The sequence below is a fragment of the Falco rusticolus genome, chromosome 18, assembly GCF_015220075.1.
Source record: "Falco rusticolus isolate bFalRus1 chromosome 18, bFalRus1.pri, whole genome shotgun sequence".
NCBI lineage: Eukaryota > Metazoa > Chordata > Aves > Falconiformes > Falconidae > Falco > Falco rusticolus.
In genome coordinates this window covers 3,586,239-3,603,328 of record NC_051204.1, presented here as the reverse complement: position 1 = coordinate 3,603,328, position 17,090 = coordinate 3,586,239, and the positions used below count along the sequence as shown (strand labels likewise).

At 44.1% G+C, this 17,090-nt stretch overlaps 2 protein-coding genes across 2 annotated transcripts; both read right to left on the bottom strand.

The window, feature by feature from the left end:
• Nucleotides 1-939: 939 nt before the first annotated feature.
• Nucleotides 940-5,048, bottom strand: LOC119159076 (keratin, type I cytoskeletal 13-like). The gene is made up of 8 exons (XM_037411596.1): nucleotides 4,554-5,048; nucleotides 3,661-3,743; nucleotides 3,352-3,508; nucleotides 2,996-3,157; nucleotides 2,507-2,632; nucleotides 2,185-2,411; nucleotides 1,530-1,621; nucleotides 940-1,259 (listed from the first exon to the last, which is right to left on the bottom strand). The coding sequence occupies exons 1-8, from the start codon at nucleotides 5,046-5,048 to the stop codon at nucleotides 1,240-1,242; spliced, it is 1,362 nt and encodes a 453-aa protein (XP_037267493.1). The 3' UTR covers nucleotides 940-1,239.
• Nucleotides 5,049-10,277: 5,229 nt separating this feature from the next.
• Nucleotides 10,278-13,793, bottom strand: LOC119158863 (keratin, type I cytoskeletal 14-like). Its single transcript, XM_037411259.1, has 8 exons — nucleotides 13,299-13,793; nucleotides 12,410-12,492; nucleotides 12,060-12,216; nucleotides 11,780-11,941; nucleotides 11,291-11,416; nucleotides 10,969-11,195; nucleotides 10,722-10,810; nucleotides 10,278-10,297 (listed from the first exon to the last, which is right to left on the bottom strand). Exons 1-8 carry the CDS (start codon nucleotides 13,791-13,793, stop codon nucleotides 10,278-10,280), a joined length of 1,359 nt encoding a protein of 452 aa, XP_037267156.1.
• Between the last annotated feature and the right edge of the window lie 3,297 nt (nucleotides 13,794-17,090).

Here is a 17,090-nt window from a genome sequence, read left to right as displayed (position 1 = left end):
TTATGTGCTGTCCAGAGAACAATGAAGGCTTGTGAGACCCACCCTGATTTATTACAGGTTGGCAGCTGAATCACTCACCTGATATGTGGTAGACCCTGTTCAGCTGCTTTCTCAGCCTGCTGCAAATCAAAGGCTGAAATACAGATTTGTAAGTTTTAAATGAGTGAGATACTTCACTAGTTTTTCTTCCTTGGTCAAGGCCAAATAATGTGAAGCAGTTCTAGTAAGAAAGATTGAACCTTGCCAGCACCCCACCATCCTCCACCCATCTGTCCAAAACACTGTACAGCCATGGAGCGAGGAACGCTGTCTTATGAAATAAGAGAACACAATTCCTTCATTTTGAACCATCAGACAAAAGACCTGAGCTCAGATCTTCCAACATGTTGGGAGGAATAAGCCTCACAATTGAACTTTGTGTTATAAGGAGAACTTTGCATACTCATCTCTCATTTCCTGATCTAATCCTTTGTTTTTATTGAACAAGACTGGATAAAGCACTCATCTCAAAGTTGGGAGGGGTGGCCGTCTGAATATGATTGATTTCTTGTTCAGTGACCCAAAGGAAAATATTTTTGATTTAGCAGAATTTTCATGAAAAGTTGGCGTTAATTAATCCTGATTGTTTCAGTTCAGCTGCTGAACTAACAAATTGACTACTTGCACATCCCTTGCGATGTTCACTATGAAAAAGGGTTTCACTCATCCTTTTTCCATCCCTATAGGTGTCACTCTTGAGTTTGATGTGAATGTATTTGTTCATCTCCAATATTTTATCCAGACATCATCAGATTACGTTAGGATACACAATTTCTTTAGGGCCATATTACACCCAACCATAATTTCTCCATGAAGGTATATCTCATTTGTTCCACCTAAATTTAAATATTATATTAATATACCAAATAGATTGTTGGACACACAGTTTTGTTTGCATTGCAGAAAACTAAAGTTTTATTAGAGGAACTGTTATCAGCAGAAAGTAGATCACCAATTGCACTGCAGGGAAGAGTATGTAGGTACAGTGATTCGATAGGAAGAACAGTATGAAAAGGAAAAAGTAGATCATTTTAGGAGAGTCCTAGAAATTGTTCATCTTGACTTCATCAGTAACATTTGTAGAGCCATCTGTGCGTTGGGTAGGCACACAGTGCGTGTGCTGTGTGTATTCTCGTGTTGTAGGCTAGGCTGCTCACAAGGCAGCAGGGAGATCAGGGAGACCAACGCACTGGTGGTATCTTAGCACACTCTTGACTGCCCTGTGGAGCAAAAGAAGAAACCGTTATTCTGATGGGGAAATCAAGTCTCTTGCAGCACTAACATTTCAGATGTATACCTTATTTAAATGTCCATCTATGTTACCAAAAGTGTGAGAAAGGAGCTTAGCCCATTTCTGTAACTGAAGCTAAGACACCCTGACATTGAGAGATTTGATTGTGAATGGTTTATTTCCTGTTGCAGTGAAACATAAAATATGAAAGGCATGGGGGCAAGGCAAACTAGGATCCTCTTTGGAAGATGCTTCTTACCTGTCTTGTCACAAGATTGACCGTGAGAGTAGGAAGTAGAAGAATGAGAGTGGGAGGATATTCCTCCTCCCTGGAGAGCTCCTTGAGATGTTCTGTGCAAGGAAAGGAGTTTTAATGAAGGCAGTGATAAATACATAAATACATTCATAAAGAGACGTATTGTGACATGATGTGCAGTACATATTACAGCTCAGCTTTTCCTGCACCTTGCAAATATTTCTTTATATTTTTTAATTTCATTCCTTTCAGCTATATTTACCTAGAAAGTTGTAGAAGCAGAAATAACAAAACAAGTATAATTCTTCTACTCTCACATTACAGCTGTGCTTGCTCATCTGCTGACAGAACACAGTATGCTACAGTTTGGTTTTGCATGGTGATTCCTCTTATGGAATTTACTCAGCACAAGCAGGACAAGTGGAACTGATTAACTGAATATAGGTCAGTAACTACATGCTCTCTGTTTCCCTCTGTGGTTCATGTGCTTATTAAGTTTATGATATATACATTTCAATGCAGATGCTTTGAAAAGGTCTGTTCTGTAAAATTTAGATTTCAAATACAGACTGGTGAAACATTCTACTCTGACTTTGAGTCCCAATAGAAAAAAGATTGTGGTAGACTTTATGCCCTTATTTGCAAATAAAATACATACACAAGGTCTTGCTGTCCCTCCTGCAGCAGTGCCCGGTACTGAGCAATCTCCTGTTCCAGGCGGGTCTTGATGCCCAGGAGCATCTTGTACTCCTGGTTCTGACTCTCCATCTCGCAGCGGATGCTGGCCAGCTCCTCCTCTACAGAGTTAATCTGCGCTTGGATCTGTTGCAGCAGGCAGCCATAGCGAGCTTCGGTTTCTGCCAAGGAGTTTTCCAGAGAGCTTTTCTGGAAGTGGAAAGGCAGGAGTTTAGGACCAGAGCTCTACCCATCCGTGCCCATTCCGAGGAGGGAAGGGCTCTCAGCGGTCCTGCCCCACGTACCGTGCTGAGCTGCGCCTGCAGTTCGATCTCCAGGTTCTGCATTTCACGTCTCAGCTCAGTGAGCTGGTGGCTGCTTGTCTGGATGTCCTGGCTGCTAGAAGCGACCTGCCGGTTGACTTCTTCGATCTGCAGGAGTCAAACCCCAAACACAGTTTCTAAGTGAGACGATCCTCTCAGGGAGCAGATTTGCTGACTGAGAGCTAATGTAGCCAGGAAGCCTCTCCCTTCCATCCTGTCCTCATCGAGGACAGCCTAGTCATTGCTCCGTAGATCCTGATGTTCCACACAGCTGTGCACATCAGACCCGGCCTGCTCCCCCTCTGCCACTGCCGTCTTTCCCCAGCAGCTGTTCCCTTCCCATTCCCCAAGCCGTGCAAGTGTGGTGCAGGTGAGCAGCCTCCCCCTTTTAGCCAAAGGCATTGCGTGCCCAGTCGAGGGTGCCTGGGTTTTCCCACAGCAGGAGACTCCACTTTGTGCATTGCTGCATACCTTGACTTCATACCACTGCTCAACCTCTCTGCGGTTCTTCTCGATGAGCTGCTCGTATTCGTTCCTCATATCGTTCAGTATCTTTGTCAAGTCTTCTCCAGGGGCAGCATTGACTTCCACGCTCACGTCGCCACCAGTCTGAGACTGCAGCTGTCTCATTTCCTGCAGAGAGTCCAAAGAGAGAAACAAGGAGCACAGGTCATTTCTTGTGGTGGGGACAGTAGTTAAAGCAGTATCAAGGTACCAACGAATGGCGATCATGTGACATATAGTTGAACGGACTTGATGTGTAACTTTGGGAACCCTGAAGAATCAAAGCACTATGTCTTGACACACTATTTATCATTGCATTGTACCTCCTCATGGTTTCTCTTAAGAGAAAGCAGTTCATCCTTCAAGGACTCCAGCTCAGATTCGAGTGAAGATCGTGTGCGAGTGAGATCATCCAGGACATTTCTCAAGCCATTAATGTCAGCCTCCACAGTCTGACAGATGACCAGCTCATTCTCATACCTTTTCCAATGAAAAAAGAAGGATTAGTCATTCATTTCATTACAATGCATATGCTTGGTCATACCACTTGGAACAGGGCATCATCACCTGCGTTCATTAACCTGATAAAATTCATGCCATGAAAGATGCAAGGTTCACAGAGAGGTACTCACTTCATTCGGAAGTCATCGGCAGTCATCTTGCTGTTATCAATGTCCAGAAGCAGTTTGTTATTGTCCACAGTGGCAGAAATGATCTGAAAAAGGTGAAGTTGGGGAAGGGTCATTCTGTGTTCAAGGCATCCAGGAGAAGAAGAAAAAAGACGTAAAGCTTTGGTAGGGCATTGCTGTGTGTCTTAGGATTGTTTTCTGCTGTAATGCAGAGGCCACAGAAACTTGTTGAAATGCCATGCCACAAGAACTGGTGTGAGCAAGATTTTGACTTCCCCAAACACACTAATAAAACAATGTGTTGTTGGGGGAAAGAATACTGAACATTTATGCAAGGACATATGGGTTTATGCTCTCTGGGTGTGTAAGGAAGTACAGTTTTTGTCCCTGATGCTTTAATTCATCTCATTAATAAGAAACTAATTGTAAGAGAAGGCCTTGGTCCTTCTGTCTGGCCTACGTGGGAGTGTGCAGAGACAAGAGGAGCTGTGATATTGCACTCCAGGTGCTCTGGCTTTGCACTCCATCCAGCTGAGCCGGGTGGGAGCAGAGTGACGGACTGGAAACCACAGATGCCTGGTTTGGAGCCACCTGTATAACGTGGGATTGCAGCTACGTGCGCCAGCATGTTTGGGCCTGCTGGAGCGCTCCTTGGCGCCTCGGGCTGTGCCCCCAGAGCACATCCCTTTCTCTTGTGGGGTGCTGTGGTGTGGGGCTTTGCTTACCCAAGAGGCGGGAGGCGCAGCTCAGCAGGTTTCTGCCTGCGGTGCCACCAGCGAGGCCGACCAGTAGGTCCCTCCCACCCGTTTAGAGCCAGTGCCAGAGAGAAGGACAAATTCCTTGCAAAGGAGAATAGCGCGCGGGAGATGGAGCCACGTTAGCTGGGTCTGTCCTACCTGGTTCTGGAGTTGTTCGATGGTCTGGTAGTAGGAGCTGTAGTCCTTTGAGGCACTGGGAGCTTGTTTCCTGTACCACTCGCGGATGTGGTGCTCGAGCTGAGCATTTTCTTCCTCCAGCCTTCGCACTTTATCCAGGTAAGCAGCCAGGCGGTCGTTGAGGTTCTGCATGGTGACCTTCTCATTGCCGCCCAGAAGCATGTCCCCCCCAGCACCAAAGCCTCCTGCAAAGCCACCACCAAAGCCTCCTCCCAGGCCACCACCAAAGCCTCCTCCCAGGCCTCCACCAAAGCCACCAGCAAGGCTGCCAGCGCTCATGCCCCCTCCGTAGCCAGTGCCGCATGCTCCCCCACCATAGCTTCCACCACCTATCACCGAGGAGGCATATCTCCTGCAGGAGACGGAGGAGCTCCTGCCACTGCCGCCACCACAGGCGCCTCCACCTCCCCCGCTCCTGTAAGAGGTACTAGATGTTCTCTTGATGCTGCAGCTCATGGTGGAAGGAATCAGATATCCAGCCCCCAATGCAAAGCCTGCCGCACAGCTTGATACAGAAAATGAGACTGCAGCCTCTGTCCTCGCTGATGGCTATTTATACCTTGTTGGTGGGTGTCACCTGTAAGGCAGTCCAGCTTCCCATGAAGTTTGCCAGCCTTAGTGCTCATGCCAAAAGTGATGTGCTAAGGGGAATTTCTTTTGGGGCTTGGGACAGCCCTCCCCATAGGTATTGTGTCTGCATGCTGATTCACCTGAAGCATGCACTATAATTTTGGGTGGGTGGCTGTGTGTTAGATTTTGTTTCAGATAACATGTTGCCGGCTACTCAGTGAGTGAGACTCATTGTAATAGTTCTTTGTAGTCATTTTTTTGTCCTGAAAGCAGGTGATGAAAGCACCACCTAGTTACTCTGTTTTAATTTCAAAATTAGAGAAATACAAACTCAGGCACCCTGTGGATGAGCTCTGTTTCATTTTGCCTGCAGAACTGCCAGTAATTGATGCTTTTGAAAACATAATCTTTAAGAATTTCGGTCCTTCTCTTCAAAGAAAACTCATTGTGAGTACTTTCTTATGCTTAGTGGTAAATCTCAGCAGAATAGCCTTTGAAGAAGCAATGATATTTCTGTTTTTACCAACCTCTGGTAGTATCACTTCCAGAAATAATCCTATGTCTTGCACAGAGTGGTGGACATGCAATGATGTAATTTTAAAGTTGTGATTTTTTTTAATTTTGTGCAAATTTCCATTCACCCAAAGATTATTTACGACTGAAATAGATGTGTAGAAGCTATAAGGCATTACTGACTTTATCTTGGGAGAGGAGAGCAGAAGGATTCAGCTTTTTAACTTAGCAAAATGGAGGCTAAAATGATTGCCTTGCTCTTGAGGAAGGAGATACCAGGGCTATTTAAAATAAAGGACAATCCTTCTGTCCACATGGGAAAGGGCATAATCTGGTTTTGAGTGTATTTTGGCTGGAAACTAACAGGAGCTTTTTATCTGTGGAAGGTATAAGGGTCTGGAAGGCTTCCATTGCAGGAGCTTCAGGTGGAAAAGAGAAAAAGGTTTGATATTGTCCTTGGATCAATTGATGGTAGGGATTTTATTGTCGTATAGTAGAGATAGCTGTGATGACCCTTTAGATCCCCCTTGCCTTCTATCATTTTGTCTAACACTGCTGAGGTTTTTAATGCTGCTGCACAGTTGCAGCATTTTGGTAAGAGAACAGGATGTGATGAACCCTTCTTTGGAAATGAAACTTTGCCTTTAGATAACTTTTAGAAAACATAAAATTTTAAGCCTGAAACACAAGGAGCCTCTTTACATGAGAGTTAAACTTTGATGGGATTTCATCTCCATTTAGAATTTCAAAATTACTGGTTCATTTCATTGTTGGTTTCTTCATTTATGGTCTTACTTACACACAGCTTGCAGTTGTGGCTGGAGCAACATTTTCTCTCTTAGCTGCAATCCTTATGAGACCCATAAAAGTTACTAATGCGTGTTATGGCTGACTGAAGAATCATGGAAAGACATTTACCCTTTTTTTTGATACCCCTACACACACTTTCTTAGATGTGCTGAAGATAATGTAATACTTTGATCTTCATAATTATAATTGTTCTTTTATTGGTAGCTCTCTAATTATCTGCACGTCAGAACCAGTTGCTTTGCATATGTTATTGAGACTGAGTCATCATTATTAAAAATTAAAAATTATTTTCTCACAGGGTGTGATTCCTTAGTCATATTTTCCTCATTAGATTGTTGAAATGCACCTTTATTCTTCCCTATGAGATGTTTATTACTGATCGGCGTTAATGCCAGGGGTGTTGATTTTATATCTCCTTCTCGGCATTGTTGCATCATAACATGTGACCCAACAACTTCATACATTTCCCAATGCTGTATTTTCATACCATAGAGAGATGCCTTTTCTCTCTCTGTCTGTCTCTTCTCTTCTTTTGAATAGGTGATCTAACTATGCTTACTGCTGTAACTGTACCACAATACTTAAACTTTAGACTTTCTGTTCTGCAACTCATGGGTATTTCCATGTCTTCTATTCATTTTTGGTCCACCATCCTGTGGACACAGCTCTTCAGCCTGGGATAGCCGTGGTGAGTCAATTTGGACATACTGATTTACTTCACAAGCCAAAAGAGCCAGGGCTCCTAATGTTCCATTAACGTTCGTAACCCTTGTGATAACAGAAAAAGATCGGACATTTTCTGTTGTAAAGGGTATAGAGGCTCCTCAGCCATCTGAAGAAACTGCTAGAGCTTTGAAATCATATCTTCCTCTGGAAGATTTTTGCTCATAATACACCCTGTGAACATCTGTAAGTCAGAAGAGTTTGTTTGAAGTAACAGTTTTATAAATCCTTTCCAAGTGCTGTTTACTCACTGGTGAAGTTGGATGCAGAGCCACAGACAGATACGCCAAATTGGCAAAGGAACTAAAAGTCAGTGGTTTTCACAGAAGTTATGATGCCATTACTGGATATATGTCTTCAGTCACATAAGAGGCAGAGGACAACCTCAGAAACAATTGCTGGTAATTAATCATTTTACGACAAATGAGTCAACTGTGGTCTTGGTAAGAAGAGTGCTACTCCCATGAGTTTCATCAGGAACTCCATCTTGCATTCCTCATCCTTCACCCATCACCTTCCAGCATCACTCACCTGTGCATTTCTTCAGTTTTTTCAGAGATGAACAATTTCCATAACCCCAGATTCTATTCTTATTTTTCTTTTATGTGACTCTCTGGGATAGACCCTTATACCTTGCACATGTGTAGACCTCCAGAAAATCCTATTAAATGTGAGCTATTTTAATTCTACAGTCCATTTACATTGTTAGTTCAGTAGCCCTTCCTACCACTGAAAAAGGAAAAGTTTGAAAGTAATTCCTAAGAGAAAATAAGCTCTTCCAGTATAGCAATCCTTTCCTGTTCTCTTTCTCTCTACCTGCTAGAATATGCTGTTACAATCCATGATGTTAATAAATCAAATTCTAAATTCCTCCCTGACAAAGCCCTTTATTTCCTTTCCTGTAGATCTTTTCAGAACAGTAAGCAACCATATTGCTTTTTCTAAGAACCATGGGTGAAGTGAGTGCCAGGAGCAGACAGTGATATCAAGATTCCTGATCGAACATACTACAAGGTTTGTGGGGCATCTGCCAGCCGTAGATGGAGGCGGTGAGGCACGCTGTGCTTGGGGCTTGCCTGTGGCATGGGCCATGCTTTTCCCCAGCACAGCCCTTGTCCCATACTTAGGTGGAGGTTAGTGCCTCATGAATCAGTGGTGACATGCAAAAGGCGTCATACTGTGAGCTGCAGCAGAACTGCCACCAGTGATCTAGCCCTGCTGCAGTGACTGGCAGCTTTGCAGTGCATCCACTCCTTTCAGTCTGAAGATTTTGCATATCTTTGGCTTTGTAGATTTAACTTAAAGCTCTTCATAGTAGCATCTATTTCACAAAGACTTTACACTCTTACAAATTAGTTCAGAAATGGTGAAAGACATACGGCAGCTCTGATGTTCTCTGGAGTCCTCTGGATGTGGAAGATGGCATTTTTTATCATTCTGATACTTCTCTCTGCTTCTGGAAGACTAGACAAAATAACTTCAGTGCTTATTTATATACACTAACTGTAGTTCAAGTTTCCATAATCCTGCCTTTAAAAAGATGTCTTCTGAAGCTGTTTTGGCTATGTTAAGTACAGCCAAGACTTGAATGAATTCTGGCAGCCTTTGGAGATGAAAGTCATGTTTGCATTTGCTTTATATCACTTTCTATACTGTTAGAACCTGAAATGAGACTTTTATTCTTTGGAAAAGGGCTTTTATTCATACAAATTCCTGATGCTGGACTGAAAAAGTCAGTTTGGAAACCCAGGTTTTCAACACGAATATAAAGTATCTCTTCTTTGTAGATACTTACTGCAGACTGCAATTACGATATTGTGATGGCAGAGCCAAGGCACATGATTACAAATAATACTCTTTACGTTGTTTATGATGAGAAATCCTTTCATTTCATGACCCTAACAGAGCAATACCCTCACTCTTAAATGAAACAGCAAATACTAGAGACCAGATTTCTGTCTCTCATTCCTCCTAAGTCAATCGAGTGTACTGACAAAAATTGTGTTCTTGGTATTATACTGGTATTTAAATTGAAATTTCTATGATAAAACATAGGATTGTTTTTGATGCGTGACGCTGAAGGAAACAGGCACATATTTCCTAACAGAAGTTAGCAATATGTAATTCACTGTGTACTCAAAGGTGTAGAAATACTTGATGTCAGGAAACCCATACGTTCTGGAACAACCTCTACTGAGTCACACCTTCCCTCGGGAACCCTAGCTATGCTGAGCTGAGTAAAGCCAAAGATTAATGGAGTCTGATGAGTCATAGTAGTGACATTGAGCACAATTTAGTACATTAGAAGTTAATTAAATGATCTTCAGAGCATTACCCATCATTGTTGTTTTCTTTCTCTTTTCACTCACATTGTTCAGTGTCTTTAGTAAAAAGCAGCAAGGCAAGGGGCCATAAAGCAATCTGTTAGTGGCCATTAGAAAACAAAATGGTAAAGCATTTGTAATTCCACAGGAAGGAGAAAAATTGTGTCAAGAACTGGTATCTGTTCTCAACCTTATATCTCTTGCTTTGAAGCAGAGAGTTCTGACAGTCTCACCTGACTGACAGTTCCCATAGGCAGAGCCTGGAAGATGTCACACTTCACACAGCCTTCGTACAGCCATGTTCAGAATTTGTGACATTTCCTTTTACTGAGTGATAAGGCCTCGGAATGGTGTCCATTTTCTTAGTGCAAAATAGAGTGTCCTGAGACTACGTTACAAAGTACGATTGGGCAATCTGTATTTGATTGGTTAGCTTGATAAATACCCATTCAAACTTTGTTAAATTAAATTTCCCAGACACATTTGTTTTATTTGCATTGCAGAAGTAAAGTTTTATTAGAGGCAGTGTTATCAGCATAATTTAAGCTTTTGAACAAAGAACCAGTTGACAAAGACAAGCATTGCAGAATGAAAGAAGGGGTGCTGAGGCAGGTGACCAGGCACACTTTCCAAATTGTTCCAGTTGCATCAGCTGTGCTGCAGAAGTGTTTGGTTCAGTTTCTTGTTGTCCATGCTCAATGCGTCTTAGCTGGAAGATGCCAGCGTCACTGTTACTGCGATTGCTCTAGCACACTCTTGACTGTCCTGTGTAAAGACAAAAACAGATCATTGCCTTAAGGCAAAATCTGATCTTTCCCGATAAACTGAATTCTTTCACCTAACATGCTGTGTCAGCAAGAGAAGCTCAAAAGCTCCAAGCCCTGCAATACCCTAGGCACTTTCTCAGAACTGTATATTTTTTTTATTCCTATGAGCAAAAAAGCATATCCCATCCTGTAAAGTTTATAATCTGTATTTTGTATTTAGGAAGAGGGAAGGGAAAGACTTACTGTATTTTAACGCCTAATTATTCTGTGACAGTCAGTGAAGTTCTCTGACTCCTGGACTACTGGACCTGGGAATCTTGCCCAGCCCAAAATACTAAACTCTTTTTCAGACAAAATATTCTGTATTCATTGGGGTAGATATAACCCACTAATAAGCATATCCATACAAAGTGTTGTCTTACCTGTCATGTCACCACACTGGGAATGAGTGTAGGAAGAAGAATATGAATGGGAGGATTTTCCACCTCCTTGGAAAGCTCCTTGGGAGGCACTGTAAAAGGAGAATACTTAATTCACAAAAAAAGACATAACCACTGGATATTCAGTCAAAAAAGGTGTTATTGTAGCTCCATGGACAAGAAGTTTCTATTAGCAGTTAAGCACTCAAGGATTTCTTTTTATACCCTTGCTATAATATGGAATACATACACAATGTCTTGCTGTCCCTCTTGCAGCAGTGCCCGGTACTGAGCAATCTCCTGTTCCAGGCGGGTCTTGATGCCCAGGAGCATCTTGTACTCCTGGTTCTGACTCTCCATCTCGCAGCGGATGCTGGCCAGCTCCTCCTCTACAGAGTTAATCTGCGCTTGGATCTGTTGCAGCAGGCAGCCATAGCGAGCTTCGGTTTCTGCCAAGGAGTTTTCCAGAGAGCTTTTCTGGAAGTGGAAAGGCAGGAGTTTAGGACCAGAGCGCTACCCATCCGTGCCCATTCCGAGGAGGGAAGGGCTCTCAGCGGTCCTGCCCCACGTACCGTGCTGAGCTGCGCCTGCAGTTCGATCTCCAGGTTCTGCATTTCACGTCTCAGCTCAGTGAGCTGGTGGCTGCTTGTCTGGATGTCCTGGCTGCTAGAAGTGACCTGCCGGTTGACTTCTTCGATCTGCAGGAGTCAAACCCCAAACACAGTTTCTAAGTGAGACGATCCTCTCAGGGAGCAGATTTGCTGACTGAGAGCTAATGTAGCCAGGAAGCCTCTCCCTTCCATCCTGTCCTCATCGAGGACAGCCTAGTCATTGCTCCGTAGATCCTGATGTTCCACACAGCTGTGCACATCAGACCCGGCCTGCTCCCCCTCTGCCACTGCCGTCTTTCCCCAGCAGCTGTTCCCTTCCCATTCCCCAAGCCGTGCAAGTGTGGTGCAGGTGAGCAGCCTCCCCCTTTTAGCCAAAGGCATTGCGTGCCCAGTCGAGGGTGCCTGGGTTTTCCCACAGCAGGAGACTCCACTTTGTGCATTGCTGTGTACCTTGACTTCATACCACTGCTCAACCTCTCTGCGGTTCTTCTCGATGAGCTGCTCGTATTCGTTCCTCATATCGTTCAGTATCTTTGTCAAGTCTTCTCCAGGGGCAGCATTGACTTCCACGCTCACGTCGCCACCAGTCTGAGACTGCAGCTGTCTCATTTCCTGCAGAGAGTCCAAAGAGAGAAACAAGGAGCACAGGTCATTTCTTGTGGTGGGGACAGTGAGCAAAGCAGTATCAATAGATTATGCCTTGGACACACTATTTATCATTGCATTGTACCTCCTCATGGTTTCTCTTAAGAGCAATCAGCTCATCCTTCAAGGACTCCAGCTCAGATTCCAGTGAAGATCTAACCAGAGTCAGATCATCTAAGAGATTTCTCAAGCCATTAATGTCAGCCTCCACAGTCTGACGGATGACCAGCTCATTCTCATACCTTTGCCGAAGACAAGAGAGACAGAGAAATGGGGAAATGAGATGATGATGACATTCAATGGCACACATCTTTTCAGGTTCAATATCCCAATAAAACATGAAGACTCAGTGAAACTACTTGGGGCAGTGCTGCCTTGTCTCCTGAGGTCTTGAGTGTGGTTTGAAAGACATGTAAGGTTCAGAGAGGTACTCACTTCATTCGGAAGTCATCGGCAGTCATCTTGCTGTTATCAATGTCCAGAAGCAGTTTGTTATTGTCCACAGTGGCAGAAATGATCTGAAAAAGGTGAAGTTGGGGAAGGGTCATTCTGTGTTTAAGACATCCAGGAGAAGAAGAAAAAAGACATAAAGCTTTGGTAGGGCATTGCTGTGTGTCTCAGGATTGTTTTCTGCTGTAATGCAGGGGCCATATGGGAGGCTAACAGTCCAAATTTACTTTTCAAGGAGACTTGGGTTATCACAGACCATGCTCCCAAATCCCTTCTCTTTGCTTTTCTTTCTCAAGCTAAAGTTTCTCCCATGTGTGCCAAGGAATGTATTCAGCCCTTTTTCTGCAATGCACTCCTTCACAGTCTGTTTACCCAGTTTTCTTGGTACCAGTGTAAGCCGACTGCAAGAGAAGGCCTTGGTCCTTCTGTCTGGCCTAGGTAGGAGTGTGCAGAGACAAGAGGAGCTGTGATATTGCACTCCAGGTGCTCTGGCTTTGCACTCCATCCAGCTGAGCCGGGTGGGAGCAGAGTGACGGACTGGAAACCACAGATGCCTGGTTTGGAGCCACCTGTATAACGTGGGATTGCAGCTACGTGCGCCAGCATGTTTGGGCCTGCTGGAGCGCTCCTTGGCGCCTCGGGCTGTGCCCCCAGAGCACATCCCTTTCTCTTGTGGGGTGCTGTGGTGTGGGGCTTTGCTTACCCAAGAGGCGGGAGGCGCAGCTCAGCAGGTTTCTGCCTGCGGTGCCACCAGCGAGGCCGACCAGTAGGTCCCTCCCACCCGTTTAGAGCCAGTGCCAGAGAGAAGGACAAATTCCTTGCAAAGGAGAATAGCGCGCGGGAGATGGAGCCACGTTAGCTGGGTCTGTCCTACCTGGTTCTGGAGTTGTTCGATGGTCTGGTAGTAGGAGCTGTAGTCCTTTGAGGCACTGGGAGCTTGTTTCCTGTACCACTCGCGGATGTGGTGCTCGAGCTGAGCATTTTCTTCCTCCAGCCTTCGCACTTTATCCAGGTAAGCAGCCAGGCGGTCGTTGAGGTTCTGCATGGTGACCTTCTCATTGCCGCCCAGAAGCATGTCCCCCCCAGCACCAAAGCCTCCTGCAAAGCCACCACCAAAGCCTCCTCCCAGGCCACCACCAAAGCCTCCTCCCAGGCCTCCACCAAAGCCACCAGCAAGGCTGCCAGCGCTCATGCCCCCTCCGTAGCCAGTGCCGCATGCTCCCCCACCATAGCTTCCACCACCTATCACCGAGGAGGCATATCTCCTGCAGGAGACGGAGGAGCTCCTGCCACTGCCGCCACCACAGGCGCCTCCACCTCCCCCGCTCCTGTAAGAGGTACTAGATGTTCTCTTGATGCTGCAGCTCATGGTGGAAGGAATCAGATATCCAGCCCCCAATGCAAAGCCTGCCGCACAGCTTGATACAGAAAATGAGACTGCAGCCTCTGTCCTCGCTGATGGCTATTTATACCTTGTTGGTGGGTGTCACCTGTAAGGCAGTCCAGCTTCCCATGAAGTTTGCCAGCCTTAGTGCTCATGCCAAAAGTGATGTGCTAAGGAAATTTCTTCTGAGGTAAGTAAAACGCATTACCATTCTGCTCAAGTATGTCTGTGTTGATTCACCTGAAGCATGCACTGTAATTTTATGTGGGTGGCTCTTTGTTGGGTATTTTGTTGAATAATACAATATCTCATAGCTACTATTAATCTGGCAATATCTCACTAGTAATAGGAGTTAATGAAGGCTCCACCTTGTTGTCTGTCTCCTTCAGTCTTCCGTGTGGTGAAATTCAGTATTTCAGCTTTGTCTTTCTCCTGTGATCACAGACAATGATTTGTTTAGACCAGCAGTCTCCAAGGGGCTCTTCATTCATTAATTTATTCAAAATTTACATTAGCTCTTTAGAAGTCTACTTTAATTCGTTGAAATAAATTTTTAACTTTAAAAATTTCATTTCCATGTCTGTTATAGAAGAGAACTTAATACTAATTTTTTAGTCTGTTGCTACTGCTTATATCAAGGAAGGTCCTGCTGGAATCTAACTTTCTCTGAAAGTGCAGTATGGTAATTGGGGTCATTTTTCTTATTGAAGAAAACCAGTTGACAGCCACAAGAGTTGTATTTTGCAAAGGAAAACATATTAAATCTTCTCCTATCAAACAGCTATTAATTTTACTTTAGCTGTTTTAAGCAGACTCAGAGGAAACTGAGAGGAGAAATGTTTGCTATTTCATATTTTCATAATCATATTAAAAATAGCCATTTCTCAGAATATGTCTTTGAATTATCTAGTGCAGTAAAAAATAAGTTTGGTGAAAAGATACACTGCCAAAGATTAGATCTGAAGTAATATAATCATTATCTGAAGTTGTTACAGTGAATTGTGTTTGCCAGCCATGAGAGAATATCTTGCAACACAAAACACAGAGTAAGAAACAATTGTGTATTTTTTTCCACTGCTTATACAATATGGGATGTTCAGTGAGTTGCTTTTTCCATCTTTGCTAATCAAGCTTCTATGAAACTGAGAAAAGCCTTGAATAGAAACAAATTCTCTGGTTTCCAGCTGTGCATTAAATATTGGCACTGTAATTCCCACGGAAGAGTAATTTGGCAAGTACAAAAGCAGCACAAGGAGGTTGTGGAAACTGCTGTGAATTACCACCTCAAAATCAGCTTATCCACAGTGAGGGAGGATTAATTCGACCTTGAAGTATTTTAGGAAGAGATTTCATGTAACAGAAGAAGAAATAAACTCATTAAAATCAGCAAAAGAAGAGTGAGAAGGGATTGAGTCACCTTACATCTGAAGGTACGCATCAGAGGAGGGAGTAGCATTGTCTGAGTTTGACGACAGTGTGCCTGTATGTGCCTGTGGTGGGTTGACCCTGGCTGGACGCCAGTGCCCACCCCAGCTGTTCTATCCCTGCCCTCCTAAGGGCAAACTCTAAGGAAAGACTCATGGGTCGAGGTAAGGACAGTGAGAGATCGCTCAGCAATTACTGTCATGGACAAAACAGACTTGACTTGGGGAAATTAGTTTAATTTATTACCAATCAAATCAGAGTAGGATAATGAGAAGATCCTGCCTAGATCCACAGGATTTTCCTCAGTCTTTGCTCAAGGTACAGTGAGATTCTTTATTCCCCTCTGATAGTCTCTTCCAATTTCCTTAGCCACACCAGTGACTTTCTCCTGAGAACCCTTCATTCCCTCTAACTGGCTCTCTTACTAGGTGCTGTCTCCACTCTGCCTATTTTAACCCTTTCTGAACACCATCATCCGATGCATAGCACTTAGTGCCTGTTGGGCAGCAAGGTAATTGTGAGACAGGAGAAGAAATACTCTTTAAATATTAATTTAAAATGTAGCTTGCTATCCGTGGAGGTGGTGTTCTGTGGAGGTGGTGTAACATACAAGGTGCAGGAGTTAACGGTGTAGTACCCTCTAGAGGGCTCTGGCGTTAAGCACAGTTGATTACTTTGAAACAATCCACATACCATTTGCTATAAACATCATATATCTTTCTAGATGATGTGTGTAGTCCAAATAGCTAAAACAAAGAAATAGAAATCAGCATTACTGGACTCTCATTCTTCCTGTTGTGTGTCACTGGAAGTACTGGTGTGGCACAAAGTCTGTTTAACATGTCTGCAAAGCCTAGTTCATGCAGTCACAATACAAAACAACAGACTTTGGTTTGGTGTAGGTCAAGTATTTTTATTTCCCTGAAAGGTTTCCAAGTGTTGAGAAAGTTTGCACGGCAATATGACCTGTATTTCTGGAAATTAATTTTGCATCTATTCTCTTGATCCACACCCTTGTGTGTCGACCTCTTTTACCTTTACTCGCTAGTTCTAGCTCTATTTCCACACACCCCCCCCCCGTTTTCTTTCACTCTTTATTCACCACTAGAGGCCACTCCCTGAGCACCCAGCCCTGCAGCAGCGGTTCAAGCTCCAAGTTCACGTCCAAGTGAAGCAGAGCCCTCACTTGTGCGGCCTCAGGGAAATTTTGGCCCCTTGTCTGACCAGCATACTCCGCTAGCCTTTGGAGCTAGGACCTCTGCATGCATTTGGAAAAAACTTAGATTCACTTAGGTTTTTTCCTGTCTGGGCCGGAGTTACAACCGGGCCTTCTGCAAACAGCGGTATGAGCTGATCCTGCCTCAGGGAAGAGCTACAGGGAGCCTGGCATGCTGGGCTGGCACTAGTATTTTATGTTCCTTTCCAGGTTTTCCGCTGCTGGTTTTACTTGCCAGCTGCGCAGCCTATAATTGAACTTCTGTTCTGTGTTGTCCAAATAGTAGGTGTGCAATGTACTAAGACTTTCAAATGAGTCTGACGAATTCAGATGCTAACTTCTCATTAAAATTAGTAAAGCTGTGGTTTGTAATGTGTCTACTTTGGCAGCCCTCTCCTCCAGAATATCATGCAGAAATTCCTGAGGCTCCTCAAACGGTGCACAAGAGACTGCTTTGAAGGGTCTAGGACGATACAGTTAATCTCCTTTGATCTCTGAATTTGTTACTTTCTGGAAGGCAAAGCTATTTTTTTCAACTGTCTCTGGAAATGGGTTTTATCCATAGGGGTGGACCACAATCAAACAAGCTACTGTTTGTTTTCATAAACAAGGTTGTCCCAGTCACTGGAGAAAGCTATACT